Source organism: Triturus cristatus, chromosome 3_2, assembly GCF_964204655.1.
Source record: "Triturus cristatus chromosome 3_2, aTriCri1.1, whole genome shotgun sequence".
Lineage (NCBI taxonomy): Eukaryota > Metazoa > Chordata > Amphibia > Caudata > Salamandridae > Triturus > Triturus cristatus.
Genome location: NC_140584.1, coordinates 933,975,311 through 934,000,609, shown reverse-complemented (window position 1 = coordinate 934,000,609; position 25,299 = coordinate 933,975,311). Strand labels below are relative to the sequence as shown.

The following is a 25,299-nucleotide window of genomic DNA, read 5'->3' as shown; positions in this document are numbered from 1 at the left end:
GGTCATTCCCACCCACTGGCATAAATGTGGCACCTCTAGGAACGTTTTCAAGAACATTCCTAGACCTGTGGAAGATCAGAAGAGGACTGAACCTGGTGTCTGAAGCCTGAGAGCAGCCTAGAAGACTGGAACTGCTAGCTCTCTTGTACCCAAGACAAAGAAGAGAAGTCGAAGGGTCATAAGACTGACCTCCTTTTAAAGCTACAGGAACACAGCAATCTACAAAATGCCTTTTCCTGCAATTGCCCAGCTGACTATTGCAAATGGACCTGGACTAGACCCCATTGTGACCTCTGCCTGGCACCCTGTGAGTCACTAAGTGCCTGCCCATGAGGTCTTAGAGGCTTTAGAGGTGCACTCTAATTTTGTATTGGGACTTAAAGGATTAACGTCAGAAGGTAAAATCTTAACCATGACGATCCTGGTTAGTGTATCCGGCCCCCACTCCATTGCGATCAGTATCAAATTGAGCCTAGGTCCTGTTCTACTGTGGCCACTGACTATCACTAGAACGCTGTGCTTTTCAGTGCTATTTCTACTTGAAGCTTTTATAAATTCATATCTACGGTTCCCCATATTGGATTTTTTCTGTTGTCTTACATTGTTTATTTTATTTTACTCTATTTTTCTAATTCATTTTGGGACTTTTATGGTTTTATTTGTCAACTTTTTTACTGTTTAGTACTGCATAATACTTTACACATTGCTACCAAGGCGTCTGGCTCAGGTTGAATTAGTGACTTCAGCGGTTCACCTTGACAAGGATTGTGATTATTACTTGAGGTGGGTATTTATCCCCTCACCATATAACCTAATTTCATACTAAAAAGCATAAACATGTAATTCCCTGAATGTAAGCAGTGGGAGCATACAAATCAAATTAAAAGGATGCTAAAGAAGCTATGCTCTAGGGGAGAGACCAACACTAGAAGCACAAGATTGAAAAGAAACCCAACCAATGATAAGAAATGGGATGGCCCAAAGCCCACTGAATAGGCCATTTAACAAAAGAAACCTCATGCTGTCTGTAAGTAAAACCTAGACATTTCAGAGATGGCAAGAAAACTCCAAGAATATGTCATGGCACATCACTCATGCACAGGCTCCCCAAAAAATCCCCCACAGCTCCCCAGATAGTTTTTTACTTTGAAAACGTGTCTTCTTTTTAGAAACCATACTTACACTTTCCCTTATTTGTGGATCCATCAGGTAGTTATAAGGGCAGAACACAATATCGGCCTCTGCCATCAGTTCCCGGGCTGCAAAGTAAGGGCAGGCACGCAGCTTCTTTCCAAGCCCCACCAGCTCTTCTATGTCCCAGGCCTCGTACAATCCGTGCTTGAACTTTAACATGTTCTGGTCATTCATCCTTACCTTCTGGACACCGTGAAAGAAACGACAGGATCGACCCTAGGTGAAAAAAAACAATTATTAATCAGCTATGGCTCTAAGGTAATACAAAATAATGATGGAAAATTATTTGAATGGATTTTGACAATTCTTAAATCAATTTACTAATTAACAAAAATCTAGTGTAACAGGGTACAAACATAAAAGAAACACGAAGAACTATAAATCGTTCCAGGTAAGTAATAAAGGCTTGGATGTTCAATATCAGCTTTACACCGAAATCACAATGGCGGGCAAATAAGGTTTTCTCTGGTAAATAGGCGAAAAGGACAACTAGACCAACCAATCTGGCTATTCCGCAAGACCTAAAATCTTAAATTGTCACTTCCTTTACTGTTTTGAACCTATTTCTATGTTTTCCATAATTCTATCTGAAGCCTTGCAGGATTAGTTTCGTGTCTCCAGCAAGGAAAGCCCACTCTTTCCAAGAAGAAATATTTCCCTACCTTAGCACGATCTAATGCCTAGTTCAGATGGAAAAAGTTCTGAGGAAAGTGCACGCCTCTTGTATTCGAGCTTCACTTCACCCCTTTCTTCTGGCGGTAACAGCCCTGCCTCCAGTTGGGGTGATGAATTACAATCCCTGTGCAAACAGGTGATTGCGAAGCGATAAAAATTCCGAGTTTTGCGGTGAACATTTCAACCCCACAAGTTTTTCCTGAAAATCAAGTCAAACCTGCCAAAATCTATTGGGGAAATGTGCAGAAAAACTCTGCTATATGCTGCATGTAATGCCTAGCTGTCCCCTGGCAAACTAGTAATTAAAGGAATTTCATGCTTTTGGTAAATATCTCACCCCAGACAAACAGTCTAACGCAGGTACCGAACTCACAACGAGTGCATATGTGGTACAGCAAGATTCAAAGGATGGACTCAGTTGTTAGTTCTCCTGTACTCCATGGTAAGAGATGTGTACCCCTGCCCTGCGTGCCCAACTGTATTGTTGTCTGGATCCGTAATGGTGTGTTTTAGTCATGGATAAACATAGATTATGCATCTGGCCCATGACATAGGCCTGTCTCATAGACTGTGGTCTTGTTGAACGAGGAGGGGCGCCCAAAAACCTACACTCATAGTGGTAGAAGGCTTCTGCCTTCACCAAGAGTTAAGAAGCATGAGCGCGGCAGCATGCCGTGTATGGATCAGTCGTAGTGAACAGGACCGTTTTACCCTGCGTCACTGGAGTGAGGCCTACAGGCTCACTCATCTCTTTTAAAAATTCTGTTCCTGTGTGATTAACTCAACCTTGGCTTACATCAGGTAGATGTGGAGTGCTGCGTAGCGCAGGTGTAGTGACTCCGCTGGATGCATGTTTGCATGGGAAGGGTACAGTACAGGGATAGAGCTGTATTGTGTAGTGCATGTGTGGTTAGTGCATGTACTAGGTGTATGTATGCCTGCGAGAAATAAATTACAAAAGCAATGCAGTGCTGGGCAGTGCAAGCATGTGCTGGGTGTATGTGTGCTTGTGTGAAGTAGAATACATGAAGGGCGTAGTGTGGTGCAGCATGCACATAGTGAATGTGTGTGTGCTGGCAATGTGAGTTCACAGAAAGCACACCCTGGTACAATATAGAAAAGCTTCAGTGCTTAACAGTGCACGCAAACTGAATGTGTGTGCTGAATGCATATGCACTTGTAACGGTACAATGTGTGGAGGTAACAATGCTGGATAGTATATGTGCTGTGAATGTACACTGACTAAGTGCGCCTGCAATGATACATTACATGGTTTCATTTTGGGAAGCCCAGGCCTGACTGATGAAGACATGAGGAGGAGAGGAATCCCCCCACCTCCAGACAGATGAGTGTATTGTTGCATTCCTGTGAGCTGCGTGGGACATACACTGGAGGGAAGACTGCTCTTAGAGTCAGTGATAGATCACAGGGAAGGGGCCGGAACACACATCGGGAAAGGAGATGGGGCTCATAAGGTAATCGTAGAGAGTAGGGCTGGGAGTCTGGGATTAAACATTTGATGTACATATCACTGTGGCTGACATCCAGGTGTGAACTCTAGCCACTGCCATGAACTGTGTTATGGGGCAATATGCTTTGGTGTCTTGCATGATGTAAAGGACATCATTTCACAAGGAAAAAAGAAAATGAGAAGTGTCAACTTCAAAAGAAGCCGAACCCCAACATACATCAAATTACATTTTGGTGTCTGGAAACAGATAAAAAAAAAAAAGAAGGGCACCTCCAGCCTCCAAGTCAGCAGCTTATCGATCAACATGCTCCTCAGCTCTGGCAGCCATGAGAACTGGCTCCAGACAGAGTTTCTCTCCGCATTCGTCGTCTGAATGAATCTGGCATGCATCTGTCAATAACTCTGAGACGTATAGCTTCCTCATCATTAAATTCATTCATTCATTCATACCATCTCTTTTATCAGATGGTATGTAATTTTGTCATCTTGCAGCATTTTCTTTATGACTTCTTTTACATCTTCATCAGCTAGATTCTAAAAATATTTGATCATCTTCTTGTTATCTATTTCTTCTATAGCATCAATGAAATCATCAAATGTCTCTATCCAAGCAGTCCATCCGTCGCCAATATTCAGTTTATTGGTGGTATCGAATGGTGGTGGTGGTGGTTTCAGGAAGGTGGCGGCATTGTAAGCATTTGTGAGATTGGCTGACACTGAGTGCGGAGTACTCTCCGACAGTGTCTGCTGTTCCCCAGTACCTGCTTCATCCATACCATCTCTAAGGCCCTATGCTGTTCAGGCCTCTGGGTCATCTTGGTCAGTCTGTAGAACCTTGACCTCCATCTTGGTCTCCATTGGAGCCCTTCACTTTTCTGGAGACTTCAGGAGCTGTTCTGAGCCGCCATCCAGCAGCTTTGGTGGTGTGCCGTTTCTGGTATGAACAACCCAGGGCACTTCTTCTGGGGCTACTCTATCCAATGCCATGGTATGATGACTCTCAATACTCAGTTCTAGTAAGCAGATGATTGTTTCTTGTATCTGACCTGCTTTGTTATTAGGGGTCTCTTTGCACTGTCTGACACCTGGTTAGTCTCTGCCTCACAGTGCTTCTGATCGCAGTGTTATCTTGCAATTTGCTGTCTCTATTGGCTGCTCTTTCAAAACCTGGTCGCATCTGCCTTTAATGTTATCACTCCGTATGATGTATATTTTTTAGGTTGGGTAGTAGCGCAGTACCTCTCTTTATGGCCTTACCAGCAGGTTCTTGGCCAACAAGACTGGAATTCCGCTTTGACTCTACATACACCAAAAGTCGATTTGGCACTTCGACTAAGGCACAACCGGAATGCACGAGCAGTTTTCAGGATCATTGCAAACTCTCTGGGAGAGCACTGTCGATCTTTGGGTTATTTATCCCATATCTAGTAGCCAGTTGTAGCATCCTCCCCAGTTGGGGTACCCGCTAATTATTATGCCACACACGGAGCTTAGTTTAGCACGTCTTTATTCATCCACGTGAAACCGCAAACTCAAGATTCTAAACCTGTAATCACTTCACTACGCTCTAACACTTACATCCCAGTTCTACACAGACCATCAGGAGCCAAAAGGGTTTTGTCATTGCTAACTCACACAACACTACAACAGGTGAGCGTGCGGAGGGCACCCGCTGCAACTCTGAATTCTTCTGTGCTGCGAGAGCTGGTAAGATGAGAACTGGCCCCTTTGGGCCCCAAGGGACTCGCTGCAAATTATGATGCGCAATCATAGACACTTTTTACTAAAACCTGAAGAGGCAAAAGGGAAACTCTTGAGAACCGCCTAATAGTGGCCATTCCCTGGATTTAGCCACCAGTGAATGGGGAATAACCCCATACACATTACATGAAGGAGGGTGGAACATGGATTTGCCAGACAACTACGAGAACCAGGACCTCAAGGGGATTGTGTTGTTATTTCTGAATATCATATTTCTTTGCATGTGTAGAATTAGAAATAATATACAATTTTTTCTTATAAAAGCAACCATTTAACTGGACATTGCTTTATTGTTCATGCTGTTTGCACTTTGAGTTAATGGTCTTGTTCACTGACCTGTATCTACATCTCCCCCACACAAGGGAGCCTTAACTGCTCGATCACAGCTTCAACTGAGAGTCAACTGCAGAAGGGCTACTTGGCCCAGGTGCTCGGGATCCATAGTAGGTCAGGCTCCTAGACATCATGAGTAAAAGGCCTCAGCCACCAAGGTTGGGGTCAGTAGCTCCTGCGTCTCCCACCCACGTCAGCGGTTAAGAGTGGAGATTGGACTCCACGGGATGCTAAGCTAGGTAGCACGAAAATGTTGACTAGTTCCTTATGTGCCAGATCTGTCTGCATAACTACAGACAAAGGCTCATAAATACCACAATAAAGGAATCCAAGGTCAGAGCTGAGATCAAGTGCTGAGGGCTCCCAAGTATAGTAACAGAGAAATAATGCAAAAGGCCATTAAAAAAGGGCACACAAAAACGCAAACATATCAGCAGGAGGGAGAAAGGGAAGCAGAAAAGGGAAAGAGGGGAGAAGAAGTAAGCATAATGGGGAGGAGAAAAGGGGCAAGAAGGGCTGAAAGGTGAAAGGAAGGAAGGACAAACATTGAAAGGAAGAATGGTAAAAGGAAAAAAGGAAGAGTGAAAGTAAGAAAAAATGAATGGTGAAAGGAAGCACAGAAGGAAGACTAAAAAGAAAGAAGAAAGGGTGAGCAGATAAAGGCTGTCACTCGTTGGTAAAAAATGCAACTCAGAGGGCAGGCTGCACCTTAATTAAAGTGCAATTTTACCATGATGGTTGCACATGGTCTCTCAAACTCAATTCTCATATCGGAAGCATTGCAGAGTTATTTCCTACAAGGAGGCAGTAACAATGGCAAACTGAGAGATGGACAAATGGGCATTTTAGTAGTCCAGTGCTGCACTGAACAGCACTTCCACTACTGGGTCTCCATCCTTAATAGGAAGGAAATTATGCATCTTTCAATCAACGCATCCATAAATAAAAGTGCTTGATGGTATGAGAAATTTTGGGTACCAAAGACCTATTTAAATGAAGCATCAACAATAGCCTGCATTGTTGTAAACTTAATGAAAGATGGTTAAGTGACTATAAAGCTCTGTATGAAAACTGCCAGAATCTCTGTAAAGAAGGATGCATGGTTGTCACAGAAGATCTTGCTAGGGCTTAACATCAGGAAGACAACAGTCAGGGGACAGGGAGGAACTAACTTAGCAAGTTTTTTAGTACCAGTGTATGAAGGTCTCTGCTCCATTTCAGCATCCTCAGTCACCCATTCAGGAGGTAGGACAAACTTGTTTTTGGACACTTCAGAATCATGGTTCATAGCCCTCTCATTTCATGATCCTCTATATCTGTGAATTCAAGCTTGACGCCATGTTTGTGGACTCAAATCTTGTCTTCCTCTTGTCCAAGGAGAGGTTATTTTCATATCTCCTTGCTCCTTCTTCATTAATGTCAGCAATACACTTCCACTGTCAAGGAAAACAACCAACCTCAATCTTGTGCAGAAGGTCAAGCCCGGTGCATCTCAAATTGATCTCACAAGCCTCAGTTCCCCTGGCTCACTCATGCACAAAGGGCACATGACATGCAGGCTCTGTACATAAACACACACAATATGCACCTGGGATGTTGTTGCTAGGTATCGTCCGTATCTGTGGTTACTCTGCTGTAGAAATTATTGCTGTGTGAAGGTCGGACACTTGAGCTAACAGCCCTACCTGAGTGGGATTGACGACCAGTGGTTCCTGCACGGGGTGTCTCCCTCGCCCGCTGCCGGACATCGCAGCCGCGAGGGGAGACTACATTTCCCTTGAGCCCCTGCTCCTCACCTCGATTCCGCTTCCAGCGCGCCCGGAGGCGCTTGAAAAGACGAAGCTCCCCCGGTGGAACTGGGAGGCATTATTGCTGTGTGAAGGTCGGACACTTGAGCTAACAGCCCTACCTGAGTGGGATTGACGACCAGTGGTTCCTGCATGGGGTGTCTCCCTCGCCCGCTGCCCGACATCGCAGCCGCGAGGGGAGACTCACCTCGCTTCCGCGTCCAGCTCGCCCGGAGGCGCTTGAAAAGACGAAGCTCCCTCAGCGTCGCGAGGCGCGCGCGCGGGCGGCGCCGGGTAGAGCCCAGGCAGAGGGCGGGCCGTCTGTGGCCGTCAGGGGCCAAAGGAGGCCGGGCCGGGCCACCCCCCTAATTTTTTCGGCGATAAGGCCACTATCACAAGGTACTGTGACATTTATATTTGCCGGGACTATCTGTATTTTGTTGCACGCTGTGGATTTAAGTTCGTTGCACAACGTTGTGCACCCTATACCCTATGGTCCCAGGAACATCGGTTAATCACAGACCCGTTTTGATATACAATCCTTACCAATTCGTGTTCTAATTAAGGGTTTTAAGTCGTGGTCTACATTTGTTCTTATTGTTTGTGTAATGTTTAAATAGTTGGAACCATTTCATAGTAAGTGCCATTTTAATTGGTAGTTTTTTGTGTTTGCCATATATTTTATTTATTTTATTTTCAGGCAACATGTCTAAGTCAACTGGGACCCTTCGCTCTACTGTTTCTACACTTGCCAATTATTTGGTTAAAATTGTAGACAAGATCAACAAGGAACGTAGATTATCCCTGGGTCTAGTCAGTAATAATAGACCTGAGATAACGAGCCAACTAGTTCCTGCTGAGAACCATTCTTCTGATGATATTCAAGCATTGGCCCCTATAGTTTCTCCAGTGAGGGTGGGTACTTGTGTAATTGAGTCAACTCAGGTTTCTCCGCTTGATACCGATGTCGCCAAGGTATCTGATACTATAAGGTCTCCTAACGATATTGTTGTTGTGTCCCCCGTGGTTCCTAATGTACATAGGGTGTTAAGATCAGGGTCACATCTTAACAGACCTGCTTTGCATAAAAAAGGGGTCAGCAAAAGGAAAAAGAACACTGCTTCTGTTTCTAATACAGACTCCCCTGAGCACATCTGTTCCAATAACGAGGTTCATTCTACCCATATGACATTAGCCCCTGACCAGCTCGAGTTGCTAATTGGTATGATTGACAGTAAGTTAGATAAAATTATCATACCTCTTTTAGATAATCTCGAGGCTATATCTAGGGAAGTGAACAGATTAGGCGAAATGGTGCAATCCAGATTAAACTTTAATAATAGCCCTTAATTGCCCGCTGTGGTAAGTGGGAATGTAGGCTTGACTGGTAAATGCATGCAACCCTCTAACGATCTATCTAGTATTGGTCAGTCATGTGTGGGCACTAATATCCCCCCACAGTCAATGAGTAGGACTATTCCTGCTATTGAACGACAAGGCTTTGTCAGTAACGTAACACGATCTGTTTCTGGGAGTGAACCTAGTGCTATTCCAGCTATGCCTTCTTGTCCTATTGGTATCCCCCCAAACGTAGCTACCTATGCCCCGGGAATTACGACAAGGACATCCGGAAGGGGGAATTTCAATAATTGTAGCCTTTCGCAACCAAATCTGCCCCCTGAATGCGCACCATATGTGGCAGTCCTGACCAATGTGCCACCCATCAGAGAGGACAGGCCCTACCACTCTGTGGAATCACACGATTCGCTTAAAAACAAAACTGTGGCATGGCTTAACCGCGAATGTGGCTTTCCAGTGGCTATGGCGGATCAGATTTTGGCTACTACTAGAGGTAATTGGATTGGAATGTCCCCTAAAAACATTCCCGGGGATTGTGTTATTATAAATTTTAGTACTCCCCACCTTGCGACGACAGCATTGATTAGAGCCACGTCCCGCCCCAGTATTGACCAGGGGATTTCACTCCGCCCTCTCGGCTTTTTCTATAGTCAGCATATAGAGCACTTTCCAGTGCACCGCGGGGCAGGGAAACCGAGGAGGGAAGGGGTGTTTAGCTTGGCAAACAGTTTCCAGATAGATACTGCTAACCGTTTTCAATGCTTGAGTGGGTTGGACCAAAATGATTGACAGGAGGATGGTGTCGCTTTAGGATTAACAGAAGAGCCCATATTAATGGATAAGATGGACGTTACTGAAGCCTGTTTGGAATTTCAAACAGAGGTGGGTTTGGTATCACCGGAAACCCAGGGGAATCAAGTTTTATTGGATACAGGCCCATCTGTATGTTTGCCAGGGGCGGAGGAGGTAATTCTTGGGTCAACCTTAGTTTGTATGACTCTGGGTAAGGAGGGAGATCCAGTAGGTCACCCTGTCTTATACAAGGAGACCTCTATCATCGTCACCTCCCAACAGGGCAGTAACTGTATTAATTCGGGATCAGGTATCCATGGTTCTTCCGGATGTTATATTGTAAATTGGAATATAGCGGGAATTAGATCAAAATCAGATAGTCTGGGGTGGACGGAATTTCTAGACCTTTTTGATATAATCTGTCTACAGGAAACTTGGTGCACTGACTTCAAAGGATATAGTGGTTTCAATTCATACCAGCTACCCGCTACCGCTTCAGTATCCGGTAGAGCCAAGGGGGGCCTACTTGTTTTGATCTCAGTTAAAGCCACTTTGTCGGTTATTAAATATGTTCAAGTTGGCGCTCACTCCCAGTTTCTATGGCTGCACATAAGTCGAGGTAGGAACATTCTTCTAATCAATTTTTATAATAATATTTTTAATGATTCTAGGGATCAGCCGGTTAAAGATCTTTCAAAGGCACTGGTAGACTTTTTCAAGGAATCTAATGAAGTCTTTGATCTGTTTTTGGCTGGGGATTTCAATATTACTACCTGTCCTTTCTCAGAGGTTAATGTCTGCGGGTTGGTGGACGGTCATGAGGATGGGATTCTTCATTTTCAACACAATCATTATGGAGATTCCCTAAATAACCTTCTTGCCACATATAATATGTGTATTATGGCCAATGAGAAAAATTCAAAGGGGGAGATTTGCCCCACCTTTACAGGCCGGGGAACAAATTCAATAATAGATTTTATCTGTATTTCCCCGGGTCTTGAGGCTTGGATTACGGCCCCTAAAGTAATAGACATCCAACTCAGTGACCATAACTGCCTGGTAGTAAAGGCTATGTTATGGGATAAGGATGGTGCCAGTACTCCGGGCCGTACTGTAACTAGTATTGAGGCCGAACGCCCCAATGGCACAAGACTTAGATGGAAGGGGGACAAGGCTGACATTACGTCTGATTTTATCATTTCCAGTTGCCTAGTAGATATTATCGCGATCCTAGAAGATAATTTAGGTTCCCTTGGCTCTATAGAGCATTTTATTAACATTAACGCGGCCATCAACTCAAAGCTTACAAGTACATGTAAACATAAGGAGGATCGACCGCGGGGTTGGTTCAACTCAACTTGCACCCTGGCTCTGAGGGAGCTGAAATCTGCCCTATCAATTAAACCTAGAGATAGGGGTCTGGTCGTAGATTTAAGAGCCAGATATAAAGAAACCCTCAAACGCAGGAAATTGGAACTCCGGCAGGAGGCATGGGACAACCTGACTAAGGCAGCTGAACTGAATAATTGTCCCCTGTTCTGGAAAACTGTCAATTCTCCATTCCTTAAAGATGACAAAATACCGGAACTAACCTCGAACGTTATGCAGGCTGAGTGGGTCTCGCATTTCTCTAAAATTTTCCAGTCAGATGGTGCATTTAATGTTCTAGAGAATAGATGGCCGCATCTTTCATTAAATTTTACGGTACAAGAAGTTTTAGACAGTATAAGGGACAGCAAAGGGGGAAAAGCCCAAGGCCCAAATGGGGTACCAATTGATGTATACAAGTTGATCCCAGAATTATGGGGGCCTCTGCTTACCAATATTTTTAATGCAGCTGTTAGCAATGAAATGCCCCCGACCTGGGAAGAATCCATTTTAGTCCCAATTTTTAAGAAAGGCAACCGTGGGGAAGCCAAGAATTATCGACCAATTTCCCTGCTGGATTCCTCTGTAAAAGTTATGAGCCGTGTGCTCCTGGTGAGATTGGAGGAATGGGCGGAGGAAAATGGTATTTTAGCCGAGAGTCAGTTTGGTTTTAGGAAAGGTCGCGGTACGATCGAGCAGTGCTTAAATTTAGAACTGCTCATCAGCAAATATACTTTGGCCAAGACCGGCACTATTTACCTCTGCTTCGCAGATCTAAGTAGTGCCTTTGACCTGGTGGATCACGGCATTCTCTGGGTAAAGCTGTTAGAAATGGGGGCCCCAGAGGGTATCGTCTTCTTTTTAGCACGCCTATATACCAAACTGAGAGCATGTGTCCGTTATGGACCACAAGGTGAATGCACTCACATGTTTAAGATTGGGCGTGGAATACGCCAGGGATGTGTCCTAGCCCCACTGCTTTTTATACTTTTTATTAATGAGATTGATTCCTTTCTTAAATCTTTGTCAGTGGATGCTCCCAAAATAAATAATGAATACGTCCCCGTGTTACTTTACGCGGATGACGCGGTTTTAATCTCACGTACACCATACGGTCTTCAACAGCTGCTGGACGGTTTTATGCAATTTATCAAAAGCAGAAAGTTAGTTTTAAATAAATCCAAAACTTATGTAATGGAATATGGTCGCAGGCTCGGAAAGAAACAGCCCTCCTTTTTTATAGAGGGTCAAAAGGTCCAGGCTGTTGATAACTTTTCGTATTTGGGGGTTACTTTCTCAAACAAAAAGTCCTGGGCAAATGAGCATAAGAATGTACGGTCTAAAATGGCCAGGAGCGCATATGGAATTTTTACCATGGCAACTAAATTGGGAGATAGGCGAGTAAATGACATGCTGAAAATATTCCAATCACGGTGTGTTTCAATCGCCTTGTACGGAGCTGGTATATGGGGCTATGCCCCGGCAGAATCTCTCCAGGTAGAGGAAAATGATTTTTTGAAGAAACTTTTGTGCCTACCAACCTCTGTTTCAAATGCCTTAGTGCATAATGAATTGGGCATTGACTATCTTTCCGATTTGATTCTCCTTAGACCATTGATCCTATGGCGCTCCATTTGGACCAAAGAAGAGACCTCTTTGTATAGAGCTATTATTTCTGATTGTCTTACTTTGGACTATTACACTAAAATCCCATGGTTAAAATATGTAATCGATAAATTTCTGGAGTTCTTTAACATCAATATTACTATGGATTACCATGGGGTAGATGCGTTGTCCAAATTTGACCTTAAGCAGCGTTTCCTACACCAGGTTTCCACCAAACGACACCATATTAGCCTTAAGCTTTCATCCTATGCCTATTACCATGATATAAATGAAGTTGTGGGCTACCAACTTTATTTATCTCAAGTTACCTAGAAGGCACATCGATTTGTATTGACCAGACTTAGAATGGGAGTAGTCCACAACCTTGCTGCCTTCCCTTCTTTGAACTTACACCCAGCTGGTCCATGTCCATGTGACAACTCTACCCCCCAAAGCACTGTGCACTTTCTTCTGCTTTGCCAGCTGTATAAATATTATCGGACAGCCTATTTGAAACCCTTGTTTGTTAAAGTCGGGGTCAAATCATTACGTGACTGTATGTGTTTACTTTTTAATTTGCATCATCCGGACGTGTGTTTTTACACGTCTACTTTCCTTCTCAAATCCATTAATGCTAGGAAAAATATGCACTTTTAACAATTTTAATAATTCTATGCTGTTGATTTTTCTGCCTCTGTATGTTTTTCTTATCATGTTGTCTTTTTAATTGTGCTTTTATGAACTTATTTTATGTTCGAATAAAGCCTTATGAAATTAAATGAATTAAATGAAATGAACCTAGAATGGGATTTGGTAACATGGAGGTCAAATCGGATTGGATGATGAGGACATGCTCTCAGCCAGCCAGCCCAAAATAACTATTTTTTATTGAATGGAACAGCCTTTTCATGCAGTGATATTAGAAAATTAAGGGAAGATCATTAAATGAGGCTTTTTGTAAAAAATGAGACTGGACCACCTCCCATGCAGTATACAGTCCATGTACCAAGCTTGGGATACTCCAGACCTCGTCCAAATAGCTGCCCTCAGCTTGGACTCATTATGTTCATTAAGCTGTACAATGTCTCTTAGATCTAATCAATCGAAGCCCACCTGATATGCCTTTGACACTAAACCAAGCAAAGGTCCTCCTCTTAGTAAAGTACTAGTTGTATGCAAAATTGGTGTATTGCTTTCTGTAATGGACAGCAAAGTGAACTTTAGATCAACCCTAGACAATTTGTGAACACAAGTTAACGGACTGTCTACGCTGTCAAGATGTCTCTATGATTGAACTCTCCAATGCCAATTCAATAGATTTTATATTGCCCGTTTCTTAAAAACTACTGAACTGGTTTGCACCAAACCAAGCAAAGATACTCATCCGAGTAAAGTTCTAGTTTCATGCTAATTATGGTATAAATCTTTTCATCAGAGAATAAAGTTTCCTGCGAGAGTTAAAATAGTAAACACTTATTTTTGACCCCCCCTTGCTTTTTTATTTTCTCTATCCCCCAACAGATTTGCAGAAAACGTAACATGCCGCTAAAAATTATCCTGTTTAGCTATTTGAAAGTTCTTGTGCAGATAATCAAATCACTCAGTGTCAAGATTTAAAATTATTTCGGACTATTATTCCAGGAAACATTCTACATCTTCACAATGCATCAACTACTGATTAAATATCCTAAAAAAGGTTTAGTTTCTTACCTGTAACTCCAGTTCTCTCGTAAGGGTATTTCCATGATAGTCATAAGCGTTGAATAGTCCTGCTCATCTGCGGGGACCCCTGAGCAATTTATCCAATATAACTTCTTAAGTGCTAAAGTTCGCCTTTCTGTATGAAGGCCTTGAAAAGTCACTTACGAAAGCTGTAATGCAGCCAAGGACAAGGCTACAGTGGCCAGAATTCTTAATCTTTGAGTGGAAAAAGAACAGGTTGCAATGACATATGTGCCGAGTACCTGAATAATTGTGTAAGGGCACAGAAAAACTATCTTCACAAACCCTTTTGCTATGTGAGAAACAGAGATGAAGAAGTGCAAGGCAATGTATCCCATAGGCTGCCATTATAATCAGAAGAAAAAGGAGGCTGTGTCTTTAAGAGCAGAGAGACCTCCAATATCCCATCATGCACAGCCGGAGGCAGTTACCTCAGCTCTTTTTGAAGGCTGTACTAGATGAACAATAACGGAGCATGAAAATTGTCTATCTACTCCATCGGGGAGGAGGGAGGGTTGCTTATGACTATCATGGAAATGCCCCTACGAGAGAACTGAAGTTACAGGAAAGAAACTATACCTTCTCTCGTAGGGGATTTCTATGTATAGTCTTAAGACCTTAAGGCCTAGACCAGTGCGAACTGGGCCATAAATGATAAAGGTCTGGCTTACATAGCAGCCTGAGATGTGGACGGATAGACCGGTGAAGCAGGTCTGGGAACCATAGTGGTCTGGGCCATTCTGGCTCTATGAGAATGATCTTGGCTGCTGTGGTGGACAGTTTGCGCAGGAGTACCGGTCTCAGAGGTTTTGGAGGAAAAGCGTACACAAATCTTTTGGACCAGTCGATTCATAGGGCATTTCCTAATGACCTTGGATGGAAAAATCTGGCGGCGAAATCGCAGTATTTTTTGTTTTCCGCTGTGGCGAAAAGGTCTGTAGAAGGTGTGCCCCACAAGTTGAAGATATCTTGTACGACCTCTTCGTTCAGTACCCACTCGTGGTTTTTCGTCGAGAACCCTGCTGAGGGCATCTGCCTGAATGTTTTGCACACCTGGGAGGTTTACGTCAATCAGGTTCAAGTTCCTGGCAAGACGCCAGTGTCAGATCGTTTGAGCTTCTTGTGACAGGGCTCTGGACTGTGTTCCCCCCTGCTTGTTAAGGTAGTACATGGTGGTGGTATTGTCTGTCTGAAGAAGAAGGGTGTTGGTCGTGGACGAAGGTTGAAACGCCATGAGTGCCAGGTGAACTGCACGTAGTTCCAGGAGGTTGATATGGTATGTCTGTCCTTTCAAGGATCAAGGTCCTTGTATTTGCAGGTGATCCATGTGGGCTCCCCACCCCAGCAGAGGGGCATCAGTCACTTTGGCCTGTGTTGGGTCCTGTTGGTAAAAAAGCATTCCCCTAAGCAGATTTTTTGGGGAACACCACCACTGGAGGGATTCCACAGCATGAGTGGAAAGGCTGATCATGTCCTCCCAGTTCCTTGTGAACAGGTTCCACTGATCCTCCAAGCACTCCTGGAGAGAACGTAAGGAGTCAGAAATATGCAGGAGGCCATCGAGCCGCGGAGAGAGGAGACTATGTGAACTGTTGGGCGGGCCACCCTCAGGAGGTTGTGGCATTTCTGGAGAATGAATAAACGTTGTTCCTACGAAGGACACTCCTTTTCCTGTAGCATTTCAATGGTAGCTCCTAAGTAATGCAACGTATGGAGTGGTATTGACGTGGACGTTTGAAAGTTGATGTGGAGACCGAAGCGATGGAGCAGATCGCAGGTCCACTGGAAATGCTCTTGGGGCTTCTGTGAAAGTGGAAGCCTTGATCAACCAGTCGTCCAGATAGGGATAGTCAAAGATTCTGTGTTTTCTTAGATGAGCCGCCACCACTGTCATGCATTTGGAAAATGTCCTGGGTGCTGATTTGAGGAGGAATGGTAGAACCGCCTTTTGGTATTGGTTCAGCCCCACAACGAATCTGAGGAATTTCTGACTTTACGATGGAAATGTGGAAATAAGCATTGTGAAGGTCTATTGAACGAAGCCAGAACCCCCGTTGAAGTTGAGGGTAAATTTGATGTAATGTCAGCATCCTGAACTTTTCCATTCTGATCCACTTCTTTGTGATTCGGAGGTCAAGAATAGGCCTGAACTCTTGTCTGCCCGTTTTTGTCACAAGGAAGTACCTGCATTAAATACTTTGGCCTCGTTGGTTCCGAGGGACCTGTTCCACCTCTTTCTTTTGGCATAGCGTGATGACTTTCTCTTGTAGAAGTTTGAAGCAAGATGTGGACAACCTTGGTGGAATGGATGGTGGTGGCGCAGTGAATCTGAGACGATAGCCACGTTTGACAATATTCGAGACCCAGGCATCGGTTGCAATGTGTTGCCACTCTGCCAGATAATTTGCAATGCCTCCCCCAACCCGAGTGCGTAACAGAAGTTGGGGAAGAGAGGATTCAGGGTTTTGAGGTCACAGGTTTTGCTTCCCAGGTTAGCTGACTGGAACGTCCCCTCGGTTGCTTGCGTTGAGACTAGTAGTGCTGTTGATACTGATGTTATTTACTGGACTGCCATTAAGGGGTTTGAACCCTCTGTGACGAGAAATGACGGTGGTAGGTTTGGAATGGACGTCGCTGGTCTTTAGGTTTCTCTAAACCGACAGCTTTCAGAATACAACTCCATGGCTAGCTCAAGAAGACCCAGCACTAGCGGAAGTAAGGGTCTTGAGGCCATGAGTTGGTGAAGAGTTTCGAATATCACAAAGTCGATGGAGTGGGGACTACCATAGGTATGTTCAATTTTGCAGTGCATCGAACTAAAACCTCCTGAAAGGTGTTGGTGTCATCAATTGGTGAGGCTCAAGGTTGAGGTGAGTCCGACAAGGTCGAAGAGTATCCTCTGGTGGAAGAGGACGTATCCCGCTGCAATGGCGGTGGGAACGTGATCTTGACCTGCGATGACATCAGCGATGCAAGCTTGAATGGTGTGATGCAAAAGAGGAACCTGAGTGTCCATGGTGAGATCAATGGCATGTCCTTGATCGACATCTCCTAGGTGCTGGTGTAACTGGAACCTGAGCTACCACAGGAGGTGGAATGGCAGGTGTCGGTATAGCTGGCGGAGGTGAAAGAGGAGGAGGAACAGGTAGTGCCGGAAGCAGGGGAACTGGTGGAGCCGATGAATACGGTTGAGGAGATACCGGAATGGGAGAAGAGGGTATCTCTATTAGAGATGGGAATCTGGAGTGAGAATCAGATAAAAAGTAGATTCTCCTTCTCTTGGATTATCGCTGTCTCCTTGACGACGAGGATCTTCTCGACGTTGACCTCCATCGTCATTGACTGGTTTTCGACGATGATCTGCTCCTCGATGTCGACCCCTGTCGTGGTAGGCTTGCTCGTGATGTCGACCAGCTTTTCGACGTCGACCACTCTTGTCGTCAATTGGCTCTCGACGTCCACCGCCCACTTCTCGGTGACGGCGAGTCGGAATCCCTCGGCGTCATTGGATGTCTCGACATCGGTTGTCGGTGCAAGGTAGTTCTCGATGTCGAGCGTCGACGTTTGTGTGACGTCTAGCCAATCAATGACGGCGGGCATGTCAGCGCTGTACCTCACCTCAACCGGGACCAATAGAGTTTTCTGCCTGAAAACGCCTCAAAGATCTCCCACGACCACTGGAGACTGCGGGAAGAGCCCTGGTGGAAGAATTACCTCCCCCTCGCTCTATGGTCCCACTGGCTTCTTGCTGTCTTCTTCTTTCTTCACTTCCCTGCAGGCAAATCTTTTCCCTGTCACACAAGGTTCGTCTGGAGAAGGTCTTGCAGATGTCACAGGAGGCAGGAAGGTGAGAAGATGGTAGACAAATAATACAGACCTTGTGGAGATCTGTTTTGGTCTTTTTCCTGCCACAGTGAGGGCCTTTGTCAAAGAGAGATGGCATTTTAACTAGGAATAAAACCTTTTTCCCGTCAGGAAAAAAACTCATTCAACAGAGAGAGACCAAATAAGTCGAGTGAAGCAAAATACCCTGTATTTTAAAGTTCTATACTGAAGAAAAAACCTAGGAAGGTTGAGATCAACTCCAAGAGTTCCGTCAGAAAGAGCTGGGAAAAAGAACTGAGGTAACTGCCTCTGGCTGAGCATGACGGGATATTGGAGGTCTCTCTGCTCTTAAAGACACAGCCTCCTTTTTCTTCTGATTATAATAGCAGCCTCTGGGATACATTGCATTGCACTTCTTCATCTCTGTTTCTCACATAGCAAAAGGGTTTGTGAAGATTGTTTTTCTGTGCCCTTACACATTTATTCAGGTACTGAGCACATATTGCATTGCAACCTGTTCTTTTGTAACTCCAAGATTAAGAATTCTGGCCACTGTAGCCTTGTCCTTGGCTACATTACAACTATCTTAAGTAACTTTTCAAGGCCTTCCCGAAGAAAGATGAACTTGAGCACTTAAGAAGTTATATTGGATAAAGAGCTCTGGGGTCCTACGTAGATGGGCAGGACTATTCAACGCTTATGACTATACATGGAAATCCCCTACGAGAGAAACATCAAATAGTTACAAGCCTTTTTAAGGTAACCGTTTAATTAACATTCATAATCTCATCACTTAAAAGGCACCTTCCGGATGTCCAATATCTAAAACAATTTACTTTAAGGTAATATATTTCTTTCTTTGATTTCAAGCAGAAAGAGATATTTTAAGATGTCAAAAGTTCCTACTGGCAATGAACAAGTTACTTACCTTCGGTAACAATATATCTGTAAGAGACACAGATTAGTTATAGATTCCTTACCTTGTGAATTACCCCAGGCGTCAGACTGGATCCTGAGAATTTTTTCGTCATCAGCGAGTTGAAAGTTGGCGTCGGTCGGCTCCGCGTTTGCCGTTGGCGTCGTGGTCGCCGGGATGACGTCGCAGCAGCTACTTAGACGCTGCCCTCGAGTGCTGACGTCGGTGCTGATGTCGGTTCGGTACACGAGTTTCCACGCCAGAAGCGCAGAGCCATTCAAGACACTGACCACTGGTGCACACAACCAGGGCACTGAAAGGAAATCCTTAACCCTAGAAGTCAGTTCGCAGAACTGGGAGGATAGGTGGGAAGGTAAGGAATCTATAACTAATCTATGTCTCTTACAGATATATCGTTACCGTAGGTAAGTAACTTGTTCATCTGAAAGAGACAATTAGTTATACATTCCTTATCTTGTGAATAGATACCCCAGCAATACCAACCCCGGAGGTGGGTCTGCGAACCAAGTTCACACCAGAAAGTACTGGAGAACAGAACGGCCAAAGAAGCCGTCTGTCCAGACTTGGCTTTCCAGGCAGTAGTGTTTTGTGAACGTGTGCAGAGATGCCCACGTAGCTGCCTGACAGATGTCATGGAGGGGGACTCCACGTCCCAGAGCGGAGGTAACTGCCGTTGCCCTGGTGGAAAGGCGCGTAACCCCACAGGAGGCTCTTTCTTCGCCAAAGAATAACAAGCTTTGATACACAAAACGGCCCATCTAGAGATGATCAGCTTGTGTGCGGCCTACCCTTTATAGCGCCGACGTAGCCAACAAAGAGCTGGTCATCCACCCATAATTGCTTTGTGCTTTCCAAGTAAAAGGAAAGCGCATGATTTGGATCCAGATGGTGGAGCCTCTCTTCCTTCTTAGAAGGATTCGGAGGTGAAAAGAAGTTGGGCAAAGTGATGGTTAGGCCAATGTAGAAAGAAGTAACCACTTTGGGAAGAAAGGATGGACGAGTGTAAAGGACAACCTTGTCTGTATGAACAGCCAGAAAGGGAGGTTTGAAGAAAAAGCTTGGAGGTCATTCACCCTGCGCGCAGAGGTGATGGCAACCAGAAAAGCAGTCTTTAAGGTCAGAAGCCTAAGAGGACAGTTATGTAGCGGCTCAAAGGGAGCACACATAAGATACGTCAAAACTAGGTTCAAGTTCCACAGGGGCATTACGAAGGGAACAGGAGGAAAAAGATGAGTAATGCCCTTAAGAAAGCAAACTACAACAGGGGACTTGAAAAGAGAAGGCTGATCAGGAAGCCTAAGAAAGGCTGAAATGGCTGAGAGGTAGCCCTTAAGAGTGCCCACAGAAAGAGGGGCAGAAAGGGGATCCACAGCCTTTTTTAGCGCACCATGCCACAAATTTGTTCCATCTACAGGCGTATACCGTCATAGTGGAGGGACGCCTGTCTGCCAAAATAACATCACAGACTTTGGGAGGCAGGTCAAACGCCGTCAACTGCAGCCGCTCAATCTCCACGCAAGGATGTGGAGGCTGGACAGGTTCAGGTGGAGGACCGTCCCCTGCTGCTGCGATAGAAGATCCTCCCGAAGAGGCAGGCTGATCGGAGGATCGATGGCCATGTGTAGCAGCTCGGGATACCAGACTCTTCGTGCCCAATCTGGAGTCACAAGAAACTTGGGCCCGGTTGCGCTTGATTTTCTTCAGCACTGTGGGCAGAAGTGGTATAGGCGGAAAGGCGTATAGAAGACGGCAACTACACTGGCGACGAAAAGCATCACCTAGCGAGTGCCGCCTTGGAAATTCCAATGCGCAGAATTGCGGACATTGCGCATTCTTTTCGGTGGCGAATAGATCTAACTACTGCTGAAGGAGACCTTGCACCACCTCTGAGTGGAGACGCCATTCGTGATCCATCATGCACCTGTGGCTGAGTTTGTCCGCCTTGGCGTTCAGTGAACCTGCCAGATGTTGAACCACCAGGGATTATGCCCTGATGTTCCAGGCATGTCCTTAGACGCAGAGCCTCTTGACATAGGGTCTACGACCCCACCCCGCCCTGTTTGTTGCAGTCCCACATGGCGGTGGTGTTGTCCGTGAACACCTGCACTACTCTTCCCCAGACAGAGGGAAGGAATGCTTTTAGTGTCAGACGGATCGCCTGAAGCTCCAGAAGGTTGATGTAGAGCCCAGACTCCGCCAAAGACCAGAGGCCTCTGATCTCCGCCTCTCCCATGTGGCCGCCGCACCCCAGAGGGGATGCATCCGTCACCACTGTGAACTCTGGTTGGGGAAGGGAGAGGGATCTGCCGTTGACCTAATCCAGGTTCGTTAGCCTCCACTGCAATTGTCGTGCAGTGCCCTCCGAGATCTGGATGTAATGGGACAGATTGCCCTGATGCTGTGCCCATTGGAACTTCAGGTCCCACTGCAGAGCCCGGATACGCCACCTGGCATGATCCACTAGCAGGAGGCCATAGCCTCAGGGTAATTCTGACTGAAACCAGGGATAGAGGCTGAAAAATCGGAATCATAGCCCGAATATCCCAGACTTGCTGCTCGGGAGGATAAGCCTGGAACTGCGTCGTGTCCGAACCGCTACGATGAAAAGGAGCTTCTGAGAAGGAATTAGGTGTGACTTCTGCATGTTTATAGTGAACCCCAGCGAGTGCAGGAGGTCCGCCGTAGTCTGGAGGTGGGAGACAACTGCCTGGGCCGAGCCCGCCTTCAACAGCCAGTCGTCGAGATAGGGGAAGACTGGAACCCCTGATCTGCGCAGATGAGCTGCGACCACCTCCATCACTTTCGTGAACACCCGAGGGGCGCTGGTAAGGCCAAAGGGGAGCACGGTAAACTGAAAGTGCTCGTGGCCTACCCGGTGGGCCGGCAGGACGGGGATGTGAAAGTAAGCGTCCTGAAAGTCCAACGCTACTATCCAGTCTCCAGGGTCGAAGGCAGACAGGACCTGAGCCAGTGTCAACATTTTGAACTTCTCTTTCCGGAGGAAGTGGTTGACGTTCCTGAGATCCAAGATAGTAAGCAGGCTTTTGTCCTTCTTGGGCACCAGAAAGTAGTGGGAGTAGCAACCACAACCTAATTCTGGAGCAGGAATACGCTTGATGGCTCCCTTGGCCAAGAGAGCTGTATCTTCCTGTTGGAGAAGGGCCAGATGATCCTCCGACATGCAATGGTACTGAGGTGGCATGGCTGGGGGGGTAGTCTAGAAGGGGAGGGAGTAGCCCCTTCGGACTATTTGCAAAACCCACCTGTCTGACGTGATGGTGCGTCAGAGGGGGATGTGATGGCGAATCCTGCTGCCCACTGGCGATTGGTGGCCCTGTAAGGTAAGACTGGGAGGGTTTGGAGGCTGCTGATGAGGGGGCTGCGGTGGACTGGCCCCCAGACCCACAACGGTGGTTCACATGTTCCTGACCGCGCAGAGGCTGAACAGCTTGTGCCGGCCTGTGGCCACAAAAGGCAGACTGCGCAGGGTGGGTGGTGGAGAGGCCCAACGACTTGGCCGTAGCTCTGGAGTCTTTAAAGCACTCTAGCGCGTTGTCTGCCTTGTCGCCGAACAGGCGACGACCAACAAAGGGCATGTCCATAAGAGTAGCTTGGATATCCCCTGAAAAACCAGTTGACCTCAGCCAGTCGAACGGCTACCGATGTGGGAAATTGCCCTTCCTAGCGAGTCGGTGGTGTCCACTCCACAGCAAATGGTAAACTTTGCTGCGTCTCTCCCCTCGGCAACTGCACAGGAGAGTACGACCCAGGCCACCTCCGGGCACTTGGGCAGCACCTGCATCACCATATTCCACACGGAGTGAGTGTAACGGCCCAACAGACATGCGGTGTTTACCGACCGCAGACCCAAGCTGAAAACATCTTCTCAAGGTGGTCCAGCTTTTTGGATTCCCGATCAGGTGGTGCGTTAGGGAATGCGCCTTTTGACGTGGAGGCTTGGACCACCAAGCTCTCAGGGGAGGGGTGTTGGGAGAAGAAATTGGGATGGGCCGGGTGGTGGCGTCGGGCAATCATCCTATCCACAGGAGCCCCTGTGTTGGGCCTGGACCAGGTGCCCAAAAGGCTGTTGGTTAGGGCTTCATTAAACGGCAGCAGGGGCTCAAAAGAGCTCACTGCCGGTAGAAGCACCTCTGTCAGGAGGTTAGTCCTGACCGCCACCGTAGGAAGCTTGAGGTTGAGAGCCTCGGCCGCCCTACGCAACACCACTGCATAAGACACTCCCACCTCAGTAGCCACAGTAGGAGGAGACAACATGCCAAGGTCTGGTGAGGTATCCAGATCACTGGCTTTCCCCAGTTCCTCTCTCCAGTCCGGCTCGTAACCCAACTGGTCAGTCAAAGGGTCTCCAGGCCCTCCCAGTCCTCCTCACCCTCCTCTGGTTGCCAATCTGGTCTGAAAGGACCAGGAGACAACAGGGGCACAAAAGTACCCAATGGCGTCTGTTCGGACGTCGGGCGACGTCAGTCTGGCTCCGTGTCTACATTGGGGTGGAGGCCGGGGCCGACGCCGGCTGGGGACACAACCGGCGTCGGCTGCGGATGTGGTGCCGGTGGAGTCGGCGCCGGTGGAGGTGTAGTCAGGTTCACCAGCGCCGATCCGGATCCAGGCCTGGATCCAAGGGGACCCTGCAGTGCCGGGGATGAAGCAGAGGGCATTGAAGGTCCAGGGCCCCCAACCGAGTTCGCGGGCACAAAGGTGCACAGGCGGAGTCGGGCTGCCCAAGGATGGCATGCATCGCTTCGTAGAAACTCCGAAGCTGGGAAGGGGTCGCACCGGGTCCCGGGAATGGAGAGATACCCGGAGTCGACCCAGCGGGCTCCGCACGCAGAGCCGCAGGAGGGGCACCACCCGCATCTCTCGTCGCATCGGCCAATGGATATAGCTTACATCCTATGTAGGGAAATTATTTGAGAGGCCTTCAAAATGTGATTATACCTGACTTACGCAGAACTTGTATTATGTGCCAAATTTTAGAGTGTTTAATCCACAAAACAGATCACTTCAAAGGTCTGAGCTAGAATCTCATTTTCCAATAAACATTTTAGAGTTCGAAATGATGTAGCAAACCTATTCACGGTTTAGATGCCCAAAGGGACCTATAATATGCCTTTTAGAAGAATGGTGCTTTCCTGAGCACACAAAGCAAGGACGCACATGGCTCTGGTCAATAAATGCTGGTGTAACCAATAAGTCCAGGAAGATTAAAGTAAAATATTTTCCGTCTTCTGAAATTCATTACCAGGCAAGATTTAGACTAGCCTTATGTTTGCTGAAAATAACAGCATAATCACCAGGGAATTAATATTTAAGATATTTCTAGACTAGATATTTCTCCCACATATTCCATGCAGTGCAGTAAAAATCCAACTCACTGACACTGAAGAGGAGGAAAAAATACCAATCAAGAAAAGCTTTCCAAATGATATATATGTGTCGGATGCATGTTCAAGACACAGCACTGTGAGGACTGTGCTGGCCGATAAAAGTATGAACACCTGGAAGCGTGGGCCTCTGCCAGAGCACATTCTTCAATTTATAAACCTAAATGAACCTAGACATAGCGTTCTCGTATCATGGAGCATTGCATAAACCGCTCAAAACACGTTTTAAAAGTCCATGTACTAAATGTTGCATTCAATTTCTTAAAATAGACATAGTCATTATTAGACTGCACGTATGGATTATCCATGCAGGTGTGAGAGTGGGTACCTATCCGATGAATCTCACTAGTGAGCCACTGCAGTAAAAGTGTGAGGCTGATGAGGGGAGTAGCCTCCATTGCAACCCCGGAGTCTAGCATGTCAATGAATGAATGAATTAATGGTTCTCATTCAGTAGTGGAAGAAGTTACAATGAATGGAGAGGAGGGTAATATCAAATAGCAGGGGGAAGCAGAGGAGGGCAAAGGCAGACTTCTTCCCCTTTAAGATCTTAAAAGGTCAATCCAAAACATGGGAGCAATGCCCTGCACCTGCTCTATTATCCCCTACTTGTGACTTGGTTCTAGGGGCTTTTGTTTGGAAATCTATTTTCAGGGAGGAAGGAAAATTAGACAAACTAAATGACAAATTTGAAACACTGGAGAAAAAAATGTAAGCACAAAGAGAGGACAATTACTGATAGCAGCGAATAACGCCCTAGCAAGGACAGAAGCCTTGGAAATCATTGTGCATCAAAACCAATTATGGTGTTCTGGGCTCTCATACAGGGCTGAGGATGAAGGCCCCACCCTCATTATTGGTACTTGGATTGAACAGAGAAAACAACTTATAAGCATGGCCATGTATCACAGCTTCAAGGGGGTGGCTATCTAGACCTTGGAGGTCAAAAACTCTAGTGAGTGGATCCTAGTTGCATTTAAGGCCAAATGAAGTCACCATTGTGATGACCACAATATACTGGTGTTTCCAGACATGGCGCCTGAAACAATTAACAAGAGGAGAGCTCTG

General features: G+C 46.1%; 1 protein-coding gene across 2 annotated transcripts in view; it reads right to left on the bottom strand.

Moving 5' to 3' along the window:
* BRIP1 (BRCA1 interacting DNA helicase 1) overlaps window positions 1-25,299 on the bottom strand; it is a 1,188,160-nt gene that overhangs the window by 641,091 nt on the left and 521,770 nt on the right. For both annotated transcript variants that reach the window (XM_085649424.1, XM_085649423.1), the window contains exon 8: window positions 1,183-1,410. In XM_085649424.1, coding sequence (XP_085505550.1) covers window positions 1,183-1,410 — 228 coding nt within the window. The remainder of the gene's footprint in view (window positions 1-1,182; window positions 1,411-25,299) is intronic.